This window comes from Nelusetta ayraudi, unplaced genomic scaffold (assembly GCF_046127955.1).
Source record: "Nelusetta ayraudi isolate G7.1 ecotype Tasmania unplaced genomic scaffold, CSIRO-AGI_Nayr_v1 ptg000135l, whole genome shotgun sequence".
NCBI classification, from domain to species: Eukaryota; Metazoa; Chordata; class Actinopteri; order Tetraodontiformes; family Monacanthidae; genus Nelusetta; species Nelusetta ayraudi.
Window position 1 is genome coordinate 6,036,557 of NW_027466185.1, and position 25,119 is coordinate 6,061,675.

Consider the following 25,119-nt stretch of genomic DNA (forward strand, 5'->3'; position numbering starts at 1 on the left):
AGGAGATGGGTGAGTCAACACATCAATCCAGGATCTCAAATTTTACCCTGTGAAATTTGGCCAGTACTGTAGAAAGTTTGTCAGACAATTTGAAGGACTGCTCCGTCAACTGGCTCTACGTTTGCTGCGGGAGAGAACAAATTACCGTGAGCCGATTGATCCAAAAAGTTTTGATGTGATTGTCATCAACATGCCAACATCATTTTTGATAGGTCAGAGGTCTAGCTAGTCGCCTTTTCGGAAAAAAAAAATAATAGCCGCTTTTTCACTATGGAAATTTGCTGCCGGTGTCCAATTTTTTCACTACAATCATGCACTAATACACCATGTCACCATCTCATAACCTCATTACAGGGGAGGGGGAGGAGAAGCCAGTGACAATGTAATATAAAATCTGAACTTAGATGAAACTATTTTACAAACTGTCCCTTTAAGTTTCTTTTCCCAGAAGTAAGAATATTTTTTTAAAGAAATTTCACAGAAATCTGCTGGTTTAGCGCGACGGTCTTCTCATACTTTGAACTCTGTAAAGACTGCTGTCTCGATCCAGAGAGCAATAAAAACTCTTTAATGACCTTTGTTTCCAAAACTTTACAGAATTATTTTCCTTCAACAGTTGATTGCGCTGCACAGGTGTGAAGTGGTCGATCTGAAGAGGCAGAAGTGTGAAGGTGATCAAGACAATGCCGATGTTGTTTTTCATGTAACTTTGGTCTGTATAAGGAGTGTGAAATAGGTTTGTGGCCTTGACGGAGTGAGGAAAGGGAGGGAAGGAGGGAGGTTTCAACTGAGCTGGGATGTGAAACAGGGTGTTGTGGGTTTGCTGACATTTAATAGAGAGTCTCAAGGCCTCCATCTCACAGAGCATGCTGTCGAAATGGGAACCCAGACGGGAGAACAGTGCATCCTTTTATGCAGTTTTTAAGTGTGTCAGAGAAAAATAAAAATGGAGAGAGTTTTTAAATGTCACAGTTTGGTTGTGCTGCAGTTGAAAAAGAAATGAAATACAATATTGAGAGCAGAAAAGCTGTTAAGAATTATCAAGATGTTCATGTAAGACCTCTAGTCCGTTCAGTCCAGATTATTCTGTTACAGCTTTTTCCATTTTTGCTAAATGTTTCATTCATGACAAAAAGGAGTTGTTTTTACGTTTTGCGTGATATACATTTCAGAACCTGTGCTGTCTTACTTTTACTTGAGTAAATGAGTTGAATAAGTGCTTCTACCAGAGTACCGTTTGTTTGTTTGTTTGTTTGTTTGTTTGTTTGTTTTACACACGTCTCCCCACTTTTACTTAAGTACAGAAAGTGAATACTTTTGTCACCCCTGCTATGTGTGTATGTGACTGCCTGTAACCTAATAGGCCACCTCCCACTGGTTCCGAAAAAGAAGTAGAGGCGAAGGAGAGGAGGGGGGATGGGTGGTTGTGACACTTCCGCTCACCCAGGGCTCTATTTAAACCGCACGTCCAAAACACGGCAGTTCCCAACCTCCAACTGGCGATAAAGCACGGCGACGACCGTGGGAATACCTGGAGGTCCGAGTGACGTAATCTGATTCATCTGATTGACTGATTGCCTGGCGAGCGTCGAGGTGATATTGTGTACTTTGGAGGAAGTGTGACAAGTTAACGGAAAAAGTGGAAGCGGTGAGTACGACCGGATGCAATAGATTTGTCTTTCCCCCAGCAAGCTGTACTGCAAACAAGGCATCAAAGTTGTTACGCTCTCTCGTATTTTATTAGTTGCTGCTTATTTAGAAAAATTGTTGTTTTTTTTGTTGCATTTTTTTTCAACAGTCATTTCGTGTTTTCTTGATGGATGATGATGTGCGGGGTTTGTACCTCTCGCTCCCTTGACAAGTCAGAACGTCAGAACTGCGTTCCGCTGTCTCAAGTTGGACACCGTATGAAGTCCCGAACAAGTCCTGAAGTCATTGTCTGATGTTGATACCAGGTGTTTTAGAGTGGCTTCTTCTTGTTTTAACCCTTATCTATTATTTGTGGTCTGAATACTCGGGTTTTCGCTAACCTTTTTTTGTTTTTGTTTTTGTTTTTGTAAAATTGCGAAAGTGCAGTGAATTTCCAAGTCGTGTGTGTGTGTGTGTGTGTGTGTGTGTGTGTGTGTGTGTGTGTGTGTGTGTGTGTGTGTGTGTGTGTGTGTGTGTGTGTGTGTGTGTGTGCGCGCGCGCGCGGCCATTTCCTTTCATCTTAAGTGATGCTATCAGAGTGAAGTTACGAAGGCTCAACTTGGGGGGGGGGGGTTGCCTCTTAAGAGACACAAGGCAATCTACCTGTCAAGCTGGAATGTCCTTGACAGAAGCAGCTGACTTGGTTATATTGTATCGAATGCTGTTCGCAGTCTTTTATCTTGGTTTAACTCACAATCCCTCCCTTCTGAATTCCTCAGTAAATTGTAAGTTGGGTACGTATTGAAGGAGCTGAGTGTTCAAGTAACCCTATTCAGTGAGCCATGCTGCATTCACAAAGGTGTATCTGAACACTACAGGATTACACAAAATGCGGTCACCTAGTTTAATTTTATGCCTCAGTATCACAGTGACAGTATCTTGTGGCTGTTTTATCTCAGATAAGAATAATGAAGAGTGAAATGTTCCTTTTTAAGGCTATTATGGCGATCACTGAACACTAGCTAAAGAATGCTGGCTATGACCCCAACTCCTGAGGGTCATACATATATAACCCTGTAACCATGGAGTCACCTTCTGTTCCCCGGAGACAATTTATAACGGCGTTTGGCTAGCGGTCCAAATGTGTGTGAGGAAGCAGAAACATGCACACTCACAAGCACTAACACAAACCCATGGCCCATCTGGTTGCGTAAGCAAGAGGATGGAAGGCGCGAGGGTGAGCGATGTGATGCTCTACATAAGAAATGAAAACACTGAGCGACACAAACTGATTTTTTTTTTTTTGTTGCCTCATATCTGACAGAACGACATTCTTGAAATGACAACATGAGTGGTATTCATTCATCTATGTAGTTAATTTATTTTTTAATCCAAGACTGTGGTGTAGTTGTCTTTGCAATATGCTCAATAAATGTCTGACAGTAACACTGATTATGTGATCAAATACAGTTTGACCACACAAAATACAATTTTGATTTCAGGTCAACTTTTAGTTTTACTCCTGTGGAAATCTGGACAGAATCACCGCTTCTAAATTCTACTTCATTCACAAATCTGGTCCCTGGTGCTTCCCATTAATCAGTTTCTGGCATGTGTAAGACTCCGTTGGGCAAACCTGCCACTGGATAAGATAGATTTCTGCTGGAAACCTTCTGTCTCTAGTCATATATTTTCAAAAATGCTGTCATCATTGCTGTTTGATTTTACATTTTTGTTTCCTAGATCTGACAAGACCTTCCTTCCGTGGAGTCATTTGCTGAATGCCAAATCTTACGCAAGGAATCCATTGCTCTTCCAACACCAGAGAAATGCTGGTGCATCAGTAGACCATACTGTGCATGCAGCGGTGTTTCATCCCGTTACTGGAACACAGTAACAGCATGGTAGCCATCGTTTAACCTTAGATATGAGGTGGCTCATTTACCACAGGAGTATCGCATTGAATTTCAGTGCTGAAGAAACCAAATAACTTGGGCCTAATCGCCTCAGAACAATTTGTTGCTGTGCAGTATCTGCCAAACAACCTGGACGATGGACAAAAGAAGTGCTCAACATTAAAGAGCTCAGCAGAAAAACACATTTCAATTTTTTTTTTACTTTTGTCTCTTTGTAAAACTGCAAATTAATTGGATCTTCATCACAAAGACAGCACCTTTCGCTAAAGTCAGTTTTCTTCTTTTTCTCTGAGAAATGGAATAAAAGCTAACTAATGACTGCACTCCCTTTTTTAAGAAACGTTTTCACAAAAGCAGACCAAGTGCTCTGCAGTCAGTCTCAACCAAGGAAGCATAAATTTTGCCCTTTTGCCATCTTGGCATCATCTAAGCCATTCACAAGACAAGTCTAACATTTTGGAGTTATGGGTGCATCTAACCGTGACCCAATACTTGATTATATTGAACAGAAAGTTGAACTTTATAAGGCTGTTTTAGCAAAAAAAGCAAATTCGCCCTCAGATTTTGCCCTCTCTGAAGTACAGGAAACCGATAGCAGTGGTAGCTTACACTTAACTGGATCAAACAAATGTTCATCAACCCAAACAGAAAAAGACAAATATGTACGGAGTCAGACCCAGAGGGAACGGGTATTTTCAGAGAAAGACCCTGTTCCAAAGAAGTGGGTTTCACAAGACGATGAAGAATCTCATCCCAGGCCTCACGATGGGCAAGATTTTGTGGAGGCTGGCAAAGGTGTTGCAGAGCTTTTAAGATGCGATGAAATATCTGAGTGCCAGTCAAACCAACTGCAACAAACGGATTGTGACCAAAGTCTGAGAGACTGTAGGGCTAATTTACCAGCTTCACAGCGTGAAGCCACGGTATTTCAGTCTCCAAATGATTTTGAAGTGGCAGCATGTTGGCCCAGACTTCAGCTTGAAGATACAGAAGATGACGGAATATCTCCTGGTATGAAAGAGTCATACGCTAATTCTGAAGGTAGTTGTGAGACGGAAGATAGTTGTGATTACTCATCTGGAGAAGACTGTAAGGCTGTGTTTCGACCCTTGAGGAAAAGTCTCTTGCAAGAGGCCACGAATCCATTTGAAAATAAGAATGAAGATGAAGTTGCAAATGTGCAAAAGGCTCACAATAGCTTTAGCTTTCAAAGGCTAAAAGAATTGATGGTTCCGAAAAAGCTTTCTGAAAACCAAAGAAATGGAAAACAAATTTCAAATGAGACTTCCATCATTACAATTGAATCTTTTTCAGAAGATGAACATGTGGCAAGTTCAAAAATGACAACATCTTCAGGCTTGGATGACGGTGGTGACCGTGGTCGTGTTGAACCAAAGAGACAAAACCATTTGTTGATGGACGTCGTTGTAATCGACTCTGACACTGAGGACGATAGCGACCAGAGCATTGAGAAATCCACCGGGGAAAGATCTTTGCCTTCTGTTGGCGAGGATAACGCGACTCTTGCGATTACCAACCAACATGATCAGATGGAAAACAAAACTGCAAAAAATATGCTTACTTCTGCAGGCCTACAACAGTCAAGTTCACAGTGCCAAAATACACCAGAAGATACGCTAAAGGACAAGCCGGAGGGAGCGTGCTTTGATTTGTTACATGGGACGGAACTGATGGAATCTAAAGATGTCTGTGACAAAGTGGAAAACAAAATGATCTGCTCAGTGACACTTGAAAGAGCAAAGGACAGCACATCGTCTGACAGTTGTTACGACTCCAGACAGTCGACACCAAGTTCAACCAAAAACGGAAACCAAAATCTGGAAATTAATTCACAGTCTAAACTCAAGATTTCGTTCGAAAATTCAGCGAAGACGCTGCCACATGGGACTGCATCAGCGCAACCTGCTGATTTCTCGACGACAGGCTGGAAGAAGACTGACGCCAGTGAGAAAAGTCAACTTCGGTTTTGTAGGAACAAGAAGGGAGAAAATTTGTCAAAGTTGAAACTTGGAAAGCCACCAAAACCAAGCGTGCACCAAAATGTAGAGCAACAAGGTACGCAGTCGAGACGTCTTTCTCCAACTGTTAGAGGAGATTTGTCCATTTCCACATTTAGCTCAATTTCAAGCAGCAGAGGAAACTTTGAAGCTGGACAAAGTTCTCCCTCAGCCGAAGGCTCGTCTCAGGTGGAAGAACCAACCACCACCAACTGCAATCGCAAAATATTGAAGCGTGTGACATTTGCTCCCGAATTACATTCACCTTTCAAACGACTTGCTCGCTCCACCAGTGCTCCCTCAACCGCTGCAACCCCTGCATCGTGCCATCAAGTCATATCCACAAAGGGCATCTCACCGTGTACGGCGACGAAAAGCTCACCGAGGATGAAAGTCCGGGAAGACTGGATGAAAACACATTACCCAATCAGGATTGGGAGAAAACCCTACCATGAGGTTGAGCAAAACGTGGAAACCACCGACCGCACCATGGAGACCACTAACCATACCTCAAATACTGATTCAGACGGGCCTGTTAGATCTGAGCTGGCTCAACACAGCGAGGCACCCAGGCAACGGCGCAGGTCTCAGGACTCAAATACCAGTCTGATGAAAAGGTGCAAGAATGAGGCCATGATGTGGAGCAAGGCCATACATCGGCGGCCGACACAGACAAAAAGTGGGTAATATAAATGAATCTTGCATTTTGTTTGAATTACCCATATTACATTGATATAAGAAGATAATTTAATATAATTTTATTAATTGAATATTTCACTAATGTGGGCTAAAGGCCTTCTATTCTGTTCTAATACAGCCCTTTAAGCAATTGTTTTTCAAAAATATTTTTCCTTCCCAATTCCTCCTTCTAGGAGTTGCTGTGGGTGTCGGTTACAAGTGGTCGGAGAAGTCCTCGGCGGCTAAGTCAACGGAAGGTGCTTGCTTGCTTGCTTATTTTGAATATATTCTTTGCAGGGTGCAGACACTATTCCTCCATTTTGATTCTAATGTTTTGTTGTGACTTTGTCAATTCATTGTAGGTTTCGGCATAGAGTGAAGAGTAGAAAGAATCTCCCCAATGGCCCCTTGTGTGAAGACAGGACGTTGCCACATGGAACAGTGATCAGAGAGGAGAAGACCATGTTTCAGTTGTAGGTGATTGCCACTGTGTTCCATAAAATTCCATAAAGTCTGTTTACAATAAATGGACTGCCCTGTTCTATAAAAGCATATTGTTTGTATTGTAAATATCATACAATGTGTGCTGTTTTTTCTTTTTTTTTGTATCTGCATTATGGTTTTTATTTTTAGCCTTGCCAGCAGCTTCTCTTGTCGAACCCTACCTGTAATTGAACTTAATATTTTATTACATTGTCATAACGGAAGTTTTAAAGTTAAACTTTGTTCATGGTTCTGTTTCTTTTTAAAGAGACATTTTCCATCTAATTCTTGTTGAAGTTTTATTCAATACTATGTTGTTTTCATACTGTACTATTATTTGTTTAACATGCTCGCCACAAATAATTGCTGTTTTAATTCTTTTGGGAGTCAAAACTGCTTATGTGTTTTATACAGTTGCAAGAAAATGTATGTGAACCCTTTGGGATTACTTGGATTTCTGCATAAATTGGTCATAAAATATGTTCTGATCTTCATCTAAGTCACATCACTTGACAAACACAGGCGGCTTAAACTAACACCACACAAAAAAGTAAGTTTTTATTGAATACAACATGTAAACACTCAGTGTATGGTGGAAAAAGTATGTGAACCCCGAGGCTAATGACTTCTCCAAGAGCCAATTGGAGCCAGGAGTCAGCCAACCTGGAGTCTAATCAATGTGGTGAGATTGGATGTGTGGGTCAAAGCTGCCCTCCCCTATAAAAAAGACACACCAGTTTTGCGTTTGCTGATCTCAAGAGGCATTGCCTGATGTGAACCATGCCACGCACAAAAGAGCTCTCAGAAGATCTGCCATAAAAAATAGTTGGCTTGCATGAAGCTGGGAAGGGTTACAAAAGTATCTCTAAAACTCCTGATGTCCATGTGTCGACGGTAAGACAGACTGTTTACAAATGGAGAAAGTTCAGTACTGTCGCGACTCTACCCAGGCGTGGTCGTCCTGTAAAGATGACTGTGAGACCACAGCGCAGAATGCTCAATGAGGTGAAGAAGAATCCTAGAGTGTCAGCTAAAGACAAATCTACAATAAGTAAAGCATCAAACAAGAATGTATTTAATGGAAGGAAGCCATTGCTGTCCAAAAAACAAAAAACAAAACATTGCTGCACGTTTGAAGTTTACAAAAGAGCACCTGGATGTTCCACAGCACTACTGGCAAATATTCTGTGGACAGGTGAATAAAAATTGAGTTGTTTTCTTGCAACTGTATGTTATATGGTCCTTGTTGTATCTCTGTCTTACAGTTAAATCAGCAGCTAAACATTTTTTACTCTATCATTGATGATAGTGGAAAGCATCATCAATAGCATCATGCTTGTCTCCTGTTAATCTTTCCATGGCGTGAGCTGACTTGGTGCCATATGATTTGATTATGTAAATGTATTTTTTCTATTCACAAACAAGCTCTGTGGCGTGATCTAGCTTGATGCCATATGATTTGATTATGTAAATATAGTTTTCTATTCATAAACAGTTGAACAAGTATCAAAAGCTGATGGGCGCCCCCTGGAGTCCAGATCTACTCTCGTCTTCTTCCTACAGCGGAGTTTTTCCTGGCTGCGCTCACACTTTGCTCGCTCTGGAGAGTTCCGTTGGGTTTCTCATCATTGTGCAAAGCGCTTTGAGACGCCTTTGGCTGAGATTGAGCACTGTACAAATAAAAGTGTATTGGTACCTCTTGCAAGCAAATTGAATCTATTTGGCAGGGTTTTGTTTTTGCATAGGTTTTTACATGGGATACTCTTCTTGACGCAATCCTTGAATGTAGCCCTGGTGCCCGTTGTACGAAACTTCCAACATCCAGCGGCCAGGAATAATCTGCTGCACAAAGGCTCAGCCAGAATGAGCAGACACAGATTCATACAGCCAGGTGGATCAGTCAGCACACATGGCTTCCTCCAGTAGATCGCGTTATCGAGCTTAAAATGTGATAAAGTCTAGACAGGCTTAAACCCTCTGTGAGAAACAGGGTCATGTTTATCAATGTGTCAGCATTACTGAGTAAGACTGTTTATTTGAGTCTTAATAATCTAAATATCACCAAACATTAGAGAGTTAAATATCAGTGAATTACCACTTTGGTCCTTGCTGATTGGAGTGTAAGCTGATTATGAAATTGATTACGTCTCAACAGAAAATTGTTTCCACCATGGTTGAAAAAAGACTTGAAAAATACAGTACAAGTAACTTTAACTTAAGTGATTTCGCAGAAACAACTAGTGTTGTTTTAAAACCATCACTTTAAAAAACAACAACAACAACAACAACAACAATATTATTAATTTAGAGAAATGTTACTGCTAACTTCGAAAGATCACAAAATGCCTTTATCTGACGTGTAAACTCCTATTTTACCTCTAGAGGGAGACATTGATAAGCAAATGTACGTGGAGTTATTACTTTATTTGCTTCAACGTTTAAGCCGAACAGCACGAGCACGCACATATGCAACTTCAACAAGACTGAATTAATTTCTTGCATTTTGTATATTGTGTGTATTAATAGGATATTTTCTAAAATGTAAGATGAAATCAAAGGAGTTGGTCATTTTAAGTTAAGTGTGGTCAAACTAGATTAGTTTCAAAATCTACAGTATAGTCAGACACACCTGAATTTAAAATGTATTCGGCACTAAAACAATGAACCAGTTTGTGTCTGAGATCATTAAAAAAAACAAGAGTCAAATTAATAGAAAAGTAATAAATGGACAAATGAAATTATGTTTCAATGACGAGAGAAAATACAGGAAGTGGATGTTGAGGAAAATACGATAATTACAGTATTTTTTATTTTTTTATTTATTTTGCCATTTTTATTGTTTCAGACCAGCTATTTAGAATTATGTCAAATCTATTTTGTTGATGCGATATTTTTTCATTATAATTATCATTGCTGTTGTTGCCCTGTGGTTTGAACACCAAATGTTTTATTGACGTTATGGTATTAAAAGCAGCATGTAACATTTAAAAAGATCAATCGATATAAAATGAAAAATAAGCATATTTTAGTTACATGAAATCACTTAAAAACATTTAACTTTTTTTTTTTTTAACGTTTTACTTTGCAATTTATAAAGGAGATTTTAAAAGGGTTTATTTGGGGATCAACCCCTGTACCGAACGAAACCTTTTCACATGTTTGTTTTTAACTAAAAATTTGTTTACGGTGCAATGTGTTGTTCAGAAGCGACGACTAAACCGAAGTATGTTGGTTGGTTTGTCGTTCTTTCGTACACATGGTTCAACGGCTTCAACAGCGCCTCCTTCTGGGGGTTCACAGTACGAATTTATAACGTTGCATCGTTCTTTAGTCAGTGCCCAAACAAAGGAAGTGGTTCCAAACTCGTGTTTATGAATATTTGACGTCGCGTATGTATGTGCTGACATTAGTATGAGCTCGGCAGCGGCGTTTTCGCTGTGCAACAGGCCAGAACGCGCGGTCCAACTGAACCCTTCTCATCCAATTTTGGTAGCGGGCTTGATTTGAATATCCCGCCCTCTTGTGGTTCCACAGAGGCGGAGGACGTTCACCGCCAGCACTTTCGGTCCACAAGCAGCAGTGTGTCGGGAAGCGTCCGACGCAATACGTCGAGGAAAAGAAGACGTCCAGGGGGAACTACAACAAAGCGTTGTTTTACGACGGTAGCTAACGTCTTGAGTTGAAGAATTATCGCCACGGTTCGGGAATAGAACTAAAAATCCGCCTCGCTTCCCACGGGATGTATCGCTTCGAGCACTAGGAGCGGGCAGCGCTGCACACCGAGTCCGGGATGAGTGGGGTCTCCGCGGGATCCAGCACGGCGCCCTGCCGCTTCGCCCACTACTTTGGGATTTGCGGTATAGACACAGAAACTGGACTGGAACCGGACGAATTGGCAGGTATGGGCTCTCTCGCTTAACGTTTAAAGTGTTTTAAACGGCTATATAAGGCTGAAAAGAACCGAATGAGTTTCACAAGCACGGTGTGGGATTTCTGGATTACAACTTTAAAGCCCCACTGCCGCAATACAACGAAGACCTGCTAACTGTTCAAGGCTTTAGATACTCATTTGAGACTATGAGGTTTTTAGTTTGAACATGGATGGAGTGATTCACAGTACTCTAATGCGCATCGAGTAACGTACGGCTCAACGTAGACTTTAATCGTTGGTTCTGTAAAACAGCGACGATGACTACGACGACGACGACAACAACAACACATGCTAATAATTGAGATTCAGCAACATTCGTGTACAGCCGTTACTATAAATGAATGTGATTAATGTGAGACTCAAGAGAATGTGAACGAACCTTATACAAACAGGTTAAAGGTTAACACAAAACAAATCAATCAATGCATTTATCAAATCAAATAACTGCGCATCAACGCAGTTGTTTTGGTGTTGGCAAAACATCCCCATTACTTTAGATTTTGTTGCGAGGCTGCCAATGTGTTTACAGCATCCACAGCAGGACAAGAGAATACAAGAACCGTGTTTGGTGAATGTTGATACCTTTCCACACGACCACGTGGATTTTGTCATTAATTAATGAGCTGCTCTTTGTCCGCTTCGGGGTCAGGTATTCGGTGTGATCTCACTGTAGAACCATGTTTTTGCAGCACGTCAAGTCTGACTCAAATTCACTCATTTGTTTATTTACTTGCATCCGATAACACAACAGCCATATACATTATTGGAGAGAGTGGTTCCTTGAGCGTGCAGTGTCATGCTGCCTTGCCGTGCAGCTGCAATCAAAATTCAAAGTTCGCTAGTTTACCCGTGTCAAAGTTCAGAATGGTGTTTGTCTTCAGAGCAGCTGTTGCACCAGTTTAGCCTGGTTTGTAGATGTCTTGTGAAAATGAGACGCATCAAAGGCTGAATATGTAGATGTAGATTTCTCTGTGTTGTGAAAAACAATTTTCACAACTGTGTGTGTGTGTGTGTGTGTGTGTGTGTGTGTGTGTGTGTGTCCCCGCCTGCATGAGCCGGCGTTGCATCCCTCAAGCATAAGCGAGTCTCAGAGGTGACACTGATAAGCTTGTGTAAATTGAGTCCATATGCCCGCAGTCTGCTCCGCTAATAGAACCAGACCTGCGTGTGTCGTTCAAGTGTTGGAAAATCACCCCCATCATTCGTACAGACAGAACTACAGTACTTGTTATATCAGCTTGCATAACAAACACACACACTCTATTTAACAAATAGTCGTATGGTCAGGGTGATGTCAGTGGTGGACTTTGTGATGTCACCTTCTTCAGACTGATGAGATCATGTGAGGTGACACATTTCCAAAAGAGCCGATAATTGACGCTGCTCGGAGCCATTGGTAACGGCATTGCGTTCAGCTGTGTGCGGAACGCTCACCAAGGAAAACGTATTGCTGGAACAACGGGAATAGCTTAATATCAGTTTCTTGGAAAGTCACAGTCGTTCATTTTTCAGCAGTAATTTACTATTCTGACTGGTTGTGGTTGAGGTATATCTTGGTTTATCCCATCTCCAGATTGATTCATCTCTGCTTTGAAAATCAGGCCTTTGTTGTTTTTTTTAACCATCTAAAGCTGCTCATTAATCAGCTGATAAACTATATAATAGACCCCACAGAGGTTTCCATTCCATTTAGGGCATCTCTTTATGGTTGTTTGCTCCCAAGGAAAGGGTGAAATCAGATTGAGTTCATGTTTGAACTCAGTAATGACAATTTCTGAATGCGGCACACCTACATTTGCCTCTGTAATAAAACGCAGCAGATCAAATTCATTATCATTAAATTGTACATGAAAACGGAAAAATCTGAAACAGTAGGAAGAGGAGTGTCCGTAGTTCTTGATTTGTGTGAGCATCATGCCTGCCCTCCCTCTTATTATTTCTCCCTAATGCTCCTAGCCCCCTTGCTTTAACCCTTTTAGTCCTCATTTCCAATTCTAATCAGGTCTATTTCCCCACCTCCCCTTTGACACACCATCATCCAGATGACACTAATGCCGCCGTGATTCATACCAACCTCTTGTTGCCGGGGCTCCCTTTACCTTGCATTTAGTTGGGCACAGAATTGACGGTACCATGACATATTCTTGTACCCAAAGTATCAGCTGTCGATAATTGAGGTGACCCACATTAAACAGGCTTCTATTTTATGTCTTTACTGATATTAGGCTGCGGTTCACCCCCCTCCTCCCTGATCTTTGTTTTGCACCGTGGCCTTGTTTCCATCAGCCCATTGTTGTAGTAAGAGCTCCAGACTTCCTGTAGACCTGCCTCTGGCTCCATGAACAACCCCCCCCCCCTCTCTGCATTGCTCTTTGTGATTTAACTCATGGAGCTCATTTAGTATTTACCTTCAAATCCAGTTTCACATCAATAGCGAGCCGTTTTCGTAGCTGGAATGCCAATTAGCTGCCTGATTCCTACTATAAATAGTGCGTCCAGACGCTCACCCCATACCATGTCGTTGAGCTTCAGTGGTATAAATACACCCCCTTGGCTGGCATAAGAACCCTAAAATAGAAATTGTCCCCACATTCTATGAGTAGATACCGTTAGTCAGTCGCATTGTGGACTTGAAAGGTGAGAGGACGTAGAAGCTAATTTGAGGTGGGAGATGCTTGTCGTGCCAGTTGTAGATTGAGATATGGGCACACACACACACACACACACACACACACACACACACACACACACACACACACACACCTCCCTCCCACACCCACCCAGATGGGGGATGCTGTGTATTCTAGGCCAAGTAGCTGTCGTCAGTTATCACAGTTGCTTTCTTACCATTCAAGACGGCAAAAATGTTATTTCACCACCATCACAAGGGAGCTTTTTTGGGGGGGGGGCAATAACAAATGCAGCAGCTAGTGAATGTTGTCCACGCTAGATGATTTTCCATTTCTTAGCTAATGGGTTAATCTACGGAGAGTCCATTCTTAGGATTCTAAGAATTCTTCTAAGAATTAACTTAGTCATTGTTTGACAGATTGTGTTGTGACGGCAGTGCAAGCTATCTTTCATGTTAATGCATTGTATTTAGTTTTACTGAAGTGCTAATTGGTATCGTCCAATCATAGCCTCCGGTGTCAGTCAGTTATCTGTTTTCCCTTTCATTATTTTGCAAATTGCTCACTATAAAGTCATGCAAAACAACAATTTTGGATCAACTTGAACAAATATGATCCCTAAGAAAGTGAATGATATTGGAAAAACAAAAACAAAACCCTCAAATATTGCCTGTTACAGGTGGAACCTACATGTGTGTCGTCACTGATACTGCACGCCTGAACACTTCCAGGTGTACAGTTCTCTCATTGCTCCAGCTCTTTGTTTTTGCACATGATTGGTTCCCCTTTCCACAGCTGGGTTTCACCCATTGCCCTCTCCAGCAGCCGTTAGCCTCCATTTCTTTAGGTCACACTCAGCACATGAAACAGGCCAATGTCAGTATTTACTTTCGTGACAGTTATTGGCAATTGGTGATATGAAAATAAGTTTACACCATCTCAGGGAAAGCTTGTCAGGCCTGCTCAAAACAAGAGGAATATCAAAAGTAACCGCGGATTATTAGCTTAGGCCCAAGACGCACTCGACATGTTATCGACATGTTATCGACTCGACTCAACATGTCAAAGTTATCGACTCTACATGACTTTTCTGCTCGGGGAACAAAACTTCCCTTTTCTTTTTTTTTAGTTTCCTGCAAACATGTTTTAGACATAGAATGACAAACACAATTTAAGGCAATGCTCAACATGCTGTATTTGACCAAAAAGGTGTAATATATGTATATTATTCCAACTTTCTTAATCTAAGTGAATACTTATATCTGTCCTTTGCATCATTTTAAGAAATAAGAGACAGGGCATGCATTAAATCAGTTGAAAAACTTGTAGAAATGAAATAATACTAATTATGCAATGAAACAGGGGTTGGCTGGTTTGGGTCAATATCAACCCAAAGGAACCTCACTGGTTGGAAACAAAACAGTATTTGACTTGGTCAAACCAAAGCAACACATCGGGGTCTACGCCACTGCTTGGATATGATCACCAACCACAATATCCTGTTAAATATAGGAAGCTGAGTTTCTTCCTCAACTGTGTGCCCGCTAGCAGTACTTGGAGCTACTGTGGGCCAAATTTACTATTTCCTGGACCTTTTAATATTCAGTCCACTTAAAAAGAAAACCCACATCCAGCAATTGTAAACTGTTCGGTTGCCTGGTGCAGCTCTAAAATGTGGCTGGCTCGCAAAAGGTGTGCAGGCCAGGGCCGAGGTGGAAGCGTCCTGCAGTTCGGACACAAAAGGATTTGAGAGGCTAAAGCCTCAACCATCTGTCTGCGCAGAATCGGCCAGTTGTAACGCGGCCGCCTGGGTGCTGTGTGCTAATGACGACAACGGCTAACAGGGCTGACACAGGGCTACTGTGACCTGTGCTGACAATGTTAACTCTGGGTAATGTGAAAACAATACCACATGTCTTTTAGTTAGGGATCCACGATACTACTTTTTTACAAAGGAGTAGAAAAAGTACAAGTACTTGCTTTTTCAGCACTCATTGATTCCGATGCACATTAGTAGTCCATTACAAGAAGTCCATTAAACATCATAGAATGACTCGATAGCCTGGTCACGTTGACACTGCACATAGGAAGGCTTCTTTTTATTACACTCGGTCCTGAAACCCGATACTGGTATCGGTATCGGTATCGGCGCATCGCTAATTTTAATAAAATGAAAGAAGCGACATCTGGAAACCTGTTACTTGTCAGGCAGTAACTCTCACTTCATTTACATTTGTAACTTTTTTTCTGGAATGTGATTAGCTCCCCTCCTCCCCCTTTTTTTCCACACAGATCTTTCTCTTTTTTACTTTTACTTTTACTCTCACGGATCGCCAGTTTCTTCCTCCCCTGTAGTGATTTGTTCCATCTCTGAGATTTGTGCCCCCACTCTGCGCCCTGTTGGATTGGCTGGGAACAACATTAAGCCTGTTAGAGTAATCCATTTAGACAGCTCCAGCTCCAGGCGGCGCACAACTCATCCCTGTATTGTAAAACAGTCAGACCTCACCAATGTTTTGTCGCCGCAAAATTACTTGACTTCCACATCCCCCTGCAATCTTTGGCCAGGGGCATCCTTCTGTCTTCTTTTATAAAGCCGCTGATTATTTTGTTTCTTATTATCTCTCAATAGTCTTAATTACTCTTGATAGCTTGCCCTTACACAGCAAGAAATAATTGTGTGGCAAATTTTGAATAAATCACAAAATAAAAAAATAAATGGTATCCATTTTCTCCGGATCCCTAGAGCCCAGTGTCATGAGTGCTTCTATAGCCGAGGACAAAACTGAGTTTCTTCAAATAAAAGGGAAAATTAATTTTGACACATGGTTAATTAATTATTTTTTTATTTGTGTTTTTTTTGTTTTTAGTCAGTTTTAAACCCTCTCAGCTTAAATTTTGTATTTAACTATGTAACATAATGTGCCTACGTATCAAAAAGTAGCAGCAAACAGTAGCCACAGTAGCAGATGTGGGCCTCAGCCACTGATAATGCCCGCAGTTAGAAAAACATCCCCAACAATTTCTTTAAAATTTTTATTTAGCCTTTATTTACCCAATTATTAAATATTTACACAAACAATTAAGAACATATTTTTATTTACAAATGCAGCCTGGACAAAGTGCAATGGCTCTTTGAGTTAATCATGACAAAAGAAATAAGTGAATTTTGTAAATTTTAGTGACAAATACCCAACAGGCCCAACAGTAAATTACTGTTGCAAAATTTTGGGTCTGTCTCTGATTCCGCTTTTAACAACCAAGTGACCATTTGTGATGACAACTGTTGCAAAGATTACATTATAAAGCAGCGAGCATCAAGGCCACTTAAGGTGAACCAAGACCATAATAGTGCAGTGTAGCAATTCCAATGCACCTTGTTGTGCCTTGCGACCCTGATGGCTAAGCGCACTTTGAAGAAGGAAGGTCAAGACTGACAGAAGTTAAACGTCAAGGATGCGTGGGAGAAGCCTCCTCCATGTGCAGCCAGTCAAAAGAGGGCAAGGGGGGGGGGGGATTCAGAATGACATGGCAGAGCAGTGATGATGATGATGATGATGGATCGTCTGCCTCAGAGAGTCAGCAGACCCAGAGACCTCTGAGGGGCCGTTTGGCTCTTGGTTGACCTGCGACTCTTCCATCTTCTGTGGCAAACTGAGCAGTCGACCGGGAGGTGTGAGGATGCCATTTCACAGCCCCGCCCTCCGCTTGACCTTTGACCCCCAGCTCCATATGTTCCCTTCTCGGCATGAGCAAAAAAAAAAAATAGACAAAGGGAGCTGAGGTGGTTGTTGGGGGTTGTTTTGGTTGTTTTGGTTGACGTCTGGGGCCTGGATTTCTACTAAAGTTTTACATTAAATGTAGTTAATTTTCCCCTCTCTCAGAAATTCCTAAGCAGAAGGAGATCTATGATGCTGCTGATTTGAAGACTTAAAATGCTCAGTGAATGGGCAAACTTAAAAGTTGCCACTGTGTGCTCACTTTTACTGCAAGAATATCGAAATCGCGCCAGTACATATTAATGTGTGCATGCACAATTCACAAGATGGGTTTTGTCTGTCGGGTCTGCAGCAGCAATATTGCAATGGTTTGAAAAACCAGTTCAGAGATTATTCTTTCTGCATGTCCTTTAAAAATGTAGAAAAGCAGAGTCACTCACAGGCTCAGTATGTTGTTCTATATAGCAGGGTATCTGGGCTGTAAGAGGTTAATAACTCCCATCTGAAAAACAAAGCCTGTTTGTCCCTTCGGATCCGTCTCTGAATGTCACATCGTATCCACCAGGCAGCCTTATTGTTCATCTGAAAATGTCACTGACTTTATTCTGGTGAATTGTTTTGTTCACGGCCCCTCAGAATTTTGGGAACTGGGAAGCTGGTCTGCGCTAGCAACTGCGTGCATCAGCATATAAATTGCATTTTGATATTAAAGTGAATACATTCTGGAAAACAAATGTGGCCTCATCCCTTGACATTTTGAATGTCATATGTTTTCAAAAAGCATCAGAATTGTTTGGCGGTGCAGCAGTCCAGCGGTTGCCTTAGAGCACGAGGGTCTCCGGTTTGACTCCAGTGAGCGGCCCCGTTCTGTTTGGCGTTTTGCATGTTCTCCCTGCCCACATGAGTGCTCTCTGGGTACTCAGGCTTCCATTATTGATACTGATGCATTATTGATCATCTATTTGTAATTATCGATCATCTGTCTTCTTTGAATAATATGTTACTTTCCAGGGAGGGATTCCTCTCGAATATGAAAATTTAGTATTTTCAACAAAATATCTAAAATCCCTGTGATACCTAGAATGGTTACTTGTGGTTCTATTTGATTGCGCAGTATTCACAAACATCTGTACCTTGTAATATTTGGCCTCAGCCTTTAGCTTGTATTGTCAAAGTAATGTGTGATTTTTATTTTTATTTTACCACAGCTTATTTCTACTTCCGTGAGTTCAAAGATCTCATCCCATTTTATTTGCTCTCTGTGTGTACACTGTGCTGGCACACTTTGTCCTCTGCGTGTTAATGTGTATGGACAGCGGTGGTTTCCCTACTGCTCCATTACAGGCAGGAAAAACAAGCTGGCCACGGCAGTACTAACAGCTGGGATTGATAAGCCAAGGCTAAATTTAATTGATTGGATGGATGCAACGGTGCACATTGCGCATCACTCACCAAGGTAGTGTGCACATCGGCTCGCACAAAGCCCAGCGTTGTAACGTCACGCAGTGCAGTGTTATGTCAGGCAGGCGATAAATCTTCTTACATAACTGTGATGGGCTGCCCAGTGGTAACTAAGGCCCCTTATAACAGATTATAGTCACTGTGGGAGAGGGGTAGCCAGATGACCTCTGACAGACCTTATCTCTCGATAAGTCATAATATGAGCGCGCACACACACGGTCTATCCCAAATTCTTAGCCTAACTCTACTCACCACAGTATGTGTGACACTCAATTCAAAACATAATCTTGTAAATTAACCCTGAAATTGAATGATGATTTGCATGAACTGGCCATGAATCAATCAATACTTGGGACAAACAAGAAGTAGTTTCCCACATTGGGAAAATTTGCGTAATTACACCAACAATATAATGCAAAAGAAGGAAAATTATGTTATTGTATTAATAATTAATTCAAAATAGTAATAGTAATGTCACATGAACACATCTATTCCAGAGCATTGTACACCTTTTTTCTTTTAAATTTTTTTGATATAATTGTTATGGACTTCTTACTTAAACTGCCTGTAGCCCTGTATTTTTGGTGTCTGATCTTTTGGACTTTGGTCTCTCTCAGATGTAGTTCCAACTCATCTAATGACCTCTGGTCTGTGTGATAACGCTTGTAAACAAGGCTTGACTGCTGTGGGCTGTTTTTTGCTGCCTTATAGCTCCTCAACAGGCTGTCAGAACCACCATAATAGTTGGAAGTAGAAGGATTTGTATATTTCAATGTTTATGTTAAAAAGTCACCTATCCATTATTTTCCTGTCACCATTTATAATGCACTCAGGGTTGGGGTGGGGAAAGTAGCTTAAGTTATGGCAGATATCTCAGGGCAAAGGCAGGGTATAGTGTAAAACAAATTGCCATTTTAGTGGGAGAACGACGAAGAGAGTCATCCACATTCACGCTTAAACCCATAAATGAATTTGTGGGTTGCAAGGTTTTTGGACTGCGGAAGGAAGCCAGACATTGTTAGCCATCACACTACCCATTAAACAATATCTATTTTAAATAAGTCACACAAATATTGCATAAATCCATTGGAGGCAAATAAGTAAGAAGCTGAAACAAATCTTTTTTTTTTTTTTTTAACTTAAATTATTTGTACTTTTAAAGCACATTTTGTGAAAAATACTTCATATAATCTACTTTGATTGTTTTTTTTTGTTATTTTTTTTTTTTTATTCAATGAATAATTAAAACATTCTAAAATGACTCCAAATGAATTCTGCTAGCATAGCATTATTAGCTAGGACTGGATGGGGATGAGGGATTGGACCACAGTGATTATGTCACGGCACACAGTCCTCCAACATAAATCCCCCAGAATGTGCTTATCGTACAGACTAAATCTGCTTTGACGCCACATCAGCACCAATTAACGGACTTGGTTTTTGAGCTTGGGTCACATTCATTCCTGGCAAGACATAAGCGGGTATCTGTTGCCCCCTGAAAAAACAACATCAGGTTACGTAATTGGGCCACTGGAAAAACTTGTCAAAGCAGATTATAGAAGTATTTTTCTAAGCCAGTGGCAGGATTGTTGATGGCTTCACAGTGAAGGGTAAAACGTGACAGGACGGAGGAAATTAAAACTCTTGAGTAACCCCGCCCCCTCCTGATTGCAAGAGAAGAGGAAACTTTTGGATCCAATCAGCTCAATTAAAAGTTCCACATTTGCTCCTTAAGATAAGACCGATCTGATATAACCAGTTATGATGTTGAACAGGAAAAACTGAACATGTTAATCATGCACTCTTTTTCAAAATAATTAATATTTGGACTGATTTACAATTCTTATATTGGTAAACGCTTAACATACTGCTCAAAAATACATAAAAGAGTATACTCCAGGTTTCAGGTTTGGGTGCGCAGGCCACCGTAGTTTACTGGCAAGCTGGGGGGCGGGGGGGTGAAAAAGCGTTGCAATCTGAAATGTAACCACTTGATGTGCCGACTTCCTCTTCTAAATCGCGAAATATTACTCACTTTCCTTTCTGTCTTAATCATTTATTTAAATTCACTGAAAGTAGACATTGTGCCTCACAGTTGTTGTTATCACTGATTAATCGTCAATTTCATTGCCGCTGCCTTGCAATCTGACCTGGCCAACAGCTATATTAGATTTGTGTTGAGGTGAGAGTGAGGTACCCCAGAGTTCACATTGCTCAGTTGTGTTGCTTTGCTCTTTGACCTAGTCACCAAGTCGTTGTAAAATGAATCTGAAATAAAGTATTTTAAAACAGGGAGAACAAGTTACACTCAAGTTTTATCCTATTACATTGTAAACTTTCTGTCCTGGTCTGATTTCATTCTGTCCTGCGAGTGTCTGAGGCAAAAGGACATCCTTGTCCTCCCCACTCATACTCTTCTCCTTTTATAACGTCTCAGTCACTTCAGATCTTGAGGGAAAAAATATGGGACGTGCAGTTGGAGTAGCTTATGCAACTGTCCACAATGTCCCGCCCGGCCTTCCAAGCCAGTTAAACAATCAAGTCTCTGTCTATGGTCATTATTTCACCCTGACTTTTTTTTCTTAAATGTCTTGTCAAGGCTTCTGTCTTCACATCTTGGTGTTGTCCTCATCTTCACTATGCTCTGGATTTATTCAGAGCCAGTTGTGAGTGCAATCGCAATTGTAACCTGCCCTTAAAGGTCCATTGTGTAACATTTGGCTTAATTTTTTATTTTTATATTGGTAAGCTTAATATACTGGCCATAAATACATTAATAAAGGTATATACTCACAGTAAAAGTCATTTGGTTATCTTACCCTTAGAATGGTTCTTAGATCAAGGGTCACACTCCCAGTCAGCTGCCCTCTTCCACCGCCATATTTCTAAGGAAGCCTGGTGCGGACAATCCAGCTCCCTGACAGCGCATTTCGGTGAACGCTGGCGTCCCCAAATAAACGAATGAAGAAGTAGAAGGTAGACGAGGTCTGGGTGTGCAGGCCACTGTAGTTCACTGGCAAAACTACACTGGCAAGCTCAGGAGAGGGAGGGTGAGCGAATAAGTGCTGCAATCTAAAATGTGACCACTTGATGTTGTTTCTTCTCAAAATATTACACGCTTAACGTTTAAGTACTGCTCCACAAAAACCCAAAGTGAAAACCCAAGTGAAAATGATACATTCTAGGGAATTTGAAAATTATGCACAAAAAAAGAAACACAGGCATTGTAACGAATGCATGGATGGTAGGTTTACCATGAGCTGTGATGTCTGCTCTGCAGCAGTGCCATTAACATGGGCCTGGCTTCCATGACGTAACCTCGATTAGCCAGGTCCGCTCCAGGATGCACAGTGGGGTTGCTATAGGGACCAGAGGACATTTAACTGACACAGCCACTGATTGCACGCAGTAATTTATGTTGAGTGGCCCAGGCTTTGAAAGCTGTTTGCTGCATCTTTCACCCACCCATTTTTCAAAGACATTTGCACGCACACACAAACACACACAAACACACACAAATGCACATTTTTCGACGTTTGTTTCTGGAGAGTTATTTAAAAAGAATATCTTGAAACTGTCAGTCTGTGTTGATCATTGTTAAAAAAAAAAAAACTGTTTTTGTTTTAATCTTCCAAAATGACTTGACATATATAGATGTACAATGAGCGCGGGTTCAGTTGTGCAAACGGAAGTATGTGATTTGGGATGCAGGGCTAGTTTCGTAAATGCCTTACAATAAACTAGTAGCTGCTGTACTGCTCAAACTCTTTTTAAATAATTTTTTTTTTTTTTTTTACAAATGTTAAATTCTTCTGTGATAAAATTGAGGTTCGAACCATCGGACCACATGATGCCGTTCTGGGGATTCAGACGCCATGTTGTATGTTTCAGAAGAGCAGAGTTGGTTTTTTTTTGTTCTGCTTAGAAGCTCGGGCAGCTGTCCACTCTCCTGTTTGCTCCCTTTGTTTCTCGCTCTGGCGGTCTGCTTTGCATTACCCGCATCGATTTTGATGTGTCTGCGTGTTGCTGTCACACATTTTCTGTTTCTCAGTTTCTGTACAAGGTCCTGTTCCATCTCTGATCTGACTTCCTGCTTGTGTGTGCGTGTGCGTGTGCGTCACCCCTCTCGCTGTGGGTCTCTTGTCTTTTTGTCTGATCCTTGTCACACTTTTGCCTTTTATCTTTTCCATTCGCTCAGATAAGCCTGCGCTTTGTCTGGACTGCCTCTGGCAATTCGTGTTCACCATCCTGTTAGCCTCAGTACATGAGCACAGCATTAAAGCTGGCACAAAAAAGTTGTTTCGCTATAATAGTCCCATAATCCCCTTTCCGAGTTTTGATGCAAGGAATCGTTGAATCCCTCTAAATCCGTGTGTTGGAACAGCTCATTCCCTTGTGATTGGCTAGCTGGGAAGACTACTGCCATCTCTCATGTGGTGAAGCTTCGCCCACAAAAGTCTCCACTAGCGTTACTATGATAATCTGGTGAGCTTCTTATGTAGATAGCCCCCCCAAAACCGGTAACTCAGGGAGGAAGCCAGCCCATCTAGAAATGTCTAGGTCAGGCATGGGCAAACTACGGCCCAGGGGCCATATGCGGCCCATTAAGCTTTTTAATCCGGCCCGCCGAACTTGAAGAAATGATATTAATTGTAAGTAAGTTATAAAATAGCCGTATTTCATCCATTTCTGTGAGTATATTAAGAGTTATTTCAGTAAAGAGCTAAATATCATGGGGCTTCAAAGACATATTTTCTTTCAACGCTTTTGTTCATTTTCAGTTGACATTAAAGCACGTTTTCTACGTATCCCATGGTATATTTTTTTCCCCTTTGAGGTGGGTCACCAAAACACTCCCTCCATCTGCTATGGCCCCTCAGTCAAATTTTAGAATCCATTGTCGCCCACCAGTCAAAAAGTTTGCCTGGCCCTGTCCTAGGTTGTTTGTTTTCATACGTACTTCTATTCGTAAAGCAAAAAGGGCATGTTAAAGATCTGAAAAAAATCCCCTTTGAGGAAGCCTTGATTCTCACTACTGTGAGTACCAGCAAAATGGCAAACAGGAACAGACTTTTACACAACCAACAGGCTGGTGGATTCATCTCAAGAAAACAAGAGCACATCAGAACATCCTGGTAGACTCTTATTTTATTTTATTTTATTTTTTAAAGATTAGATTACTTTATGTCTGAGGTCAGAAGGGGCCAGGACATCCCAATAAGTGGAATACACTGTGTAGTGTATTTATTACTACATTGCGAGAAGGCAGATCATTGATCTTGGTCGTCGTGTCTGTCACTGCTTGGTGATTACTCACACTCTCCTCATGGGTCAGGCAGCTGAGAGCTCAGGGCAGCAAGGTGCTGACAAACAGCAGCGTAATGGACCAAGCCAATCAGGTGAATGCACTGTTGTCATGAAGCAGCGACACAAAGGCCTCCAGTAGTGAGAGGACTCCTGTGGTGAAAGGGCTCAGGGGAGCAATCAGAGCTCCTGCCTGAATCAAAACGAGTGTGCAACTTTCAGCAGCACCTTCTCAGGCCTCCTCTCTCTCTCTTTCACACACACACACACACACACACACACACACACACACACACACACACACACACACACACACACACCTGTTGCAAAGCAGACAGATGGGTGTTACCCCCACGCAGCCAGTGCCAGGCGTTGGCAGACAAGCTCAGCTCAAGGAGCCAGACGGCCACTGGCTGCTTCTAGAGAGAACCATAAGGTTGTGCGTAGCATGTTGTGTGCGCATATTGTGTGAGCTGATCACGTGTGTGTGTGTGTGTGTGTGTGTGTGTGTGTGTGTGTGTGTGTGTGTGTGTGTGTGTGTGTGTGTGTGTGTGTGTGTGTGTGTGTGTGTGTGTGTGTGTGTGTGTGTGTGTGCAGTAGGTGTTGCTGCTAAAATCCTGGAATGTGTTGGTGAATCAGAAAAAAAGGATGAGCAGATTAACCCATCCTGCTCCCCATATTGAGTCTTTAGAGGTCCAGTGTGTAAAATCTTGCCTGATTTCTCATTATTATGTTTGTAAAAGCTTAGGGGTAGATCCTCAAAGCAATTGCGCGGCTTTTGCGCCTGAAAATCCGTGTTAATAGCGCCAAAAACGGTGATTCCGATCCACAGAGGGGACGCAAACGTGAAAATCGGCGCAAAATGCGCTGAGGCGCAAGTAGCGACAGGGTTGCACCAGATTCATTTGAATGTATTGAAATGAGTCATTGCGCGCAAAATGACACCCCCTTCCTTGCAAATATGCCTAATTTAAACAGCGGCAGATCCAGAAAGAGTTTGCGCTCGTGTTCGCACGCAGTTTGACAGAGGGAAACACCGCAAACCAAAACCAGGCGCAGCTTCTGTCTGTCAAAGTGTTTCTGGCTTCTGAGTGAAACTTTCCTCTCTGAAAAGCCTGAAATATGTATATGGCTCCCCAAATCTTATATATAGCTCGGCATAGACTACAGTATATATGCCAATAATTTAGATAAGCTATGGAAAATACAAATGGTGCTCAGGTGTTGGTGACTAACGCGTCTTGACTTTCTTTCCATTATGGCAGCAGTTTTGGTAGACGGAGGAGGCATCGTAATGCAGGCGCGCACAGGAGCGCGTTTATCGTAGCAGAGTTTCACTGTCAAGCACAC

General features: G+C 41.7%; 1 protein-coding gene and 1 long non-coding RNA gene across 3 annotated transcripts in view; both read left to right on the forward strand.

Annotated features, from left to right (window-relative positions):
* Window positions 1–1,434: 1,434 nt before the first annotated feature.
* On the forward strand, window positions 1,435–8,419 carry LOC142876944 (uncharacterized). The gene is made up of 4 exons (XR_012923755.1): window positions 1,435–1,648; window positions 3,373–6,242; window positions 6,436–6,498; window positions 6,604–8,419. It is a non-coding gene; the product is annotated as an uncharacterized LOC142876944 (long non-coding RNA).
* Window positions 8,420–10,154: 1,735 nt separating this feature from the next.
* The window catches only part of dennd5b (DENN/MADD domain containing 5B), a 50,632-nt gene continuing 35,667 nt past the window's right edge, over window positions 10,155–25,119 (forward strand). For both annotated transcript variants that reach the window (XM_076051515.1, XM_076051516.1), the window contains exon 1: window positions 10,155–10,623. In XM_076051515.1, the coding sequence (XP_075907630.1) occupies window positions 10,515–10,623 (109 nt within the window). In that variant the 5' untranslated portion in view covers window positions 10,155–10,514. The remainder of the gene's footprint in view (window positions 10,624–25,119) is intronic.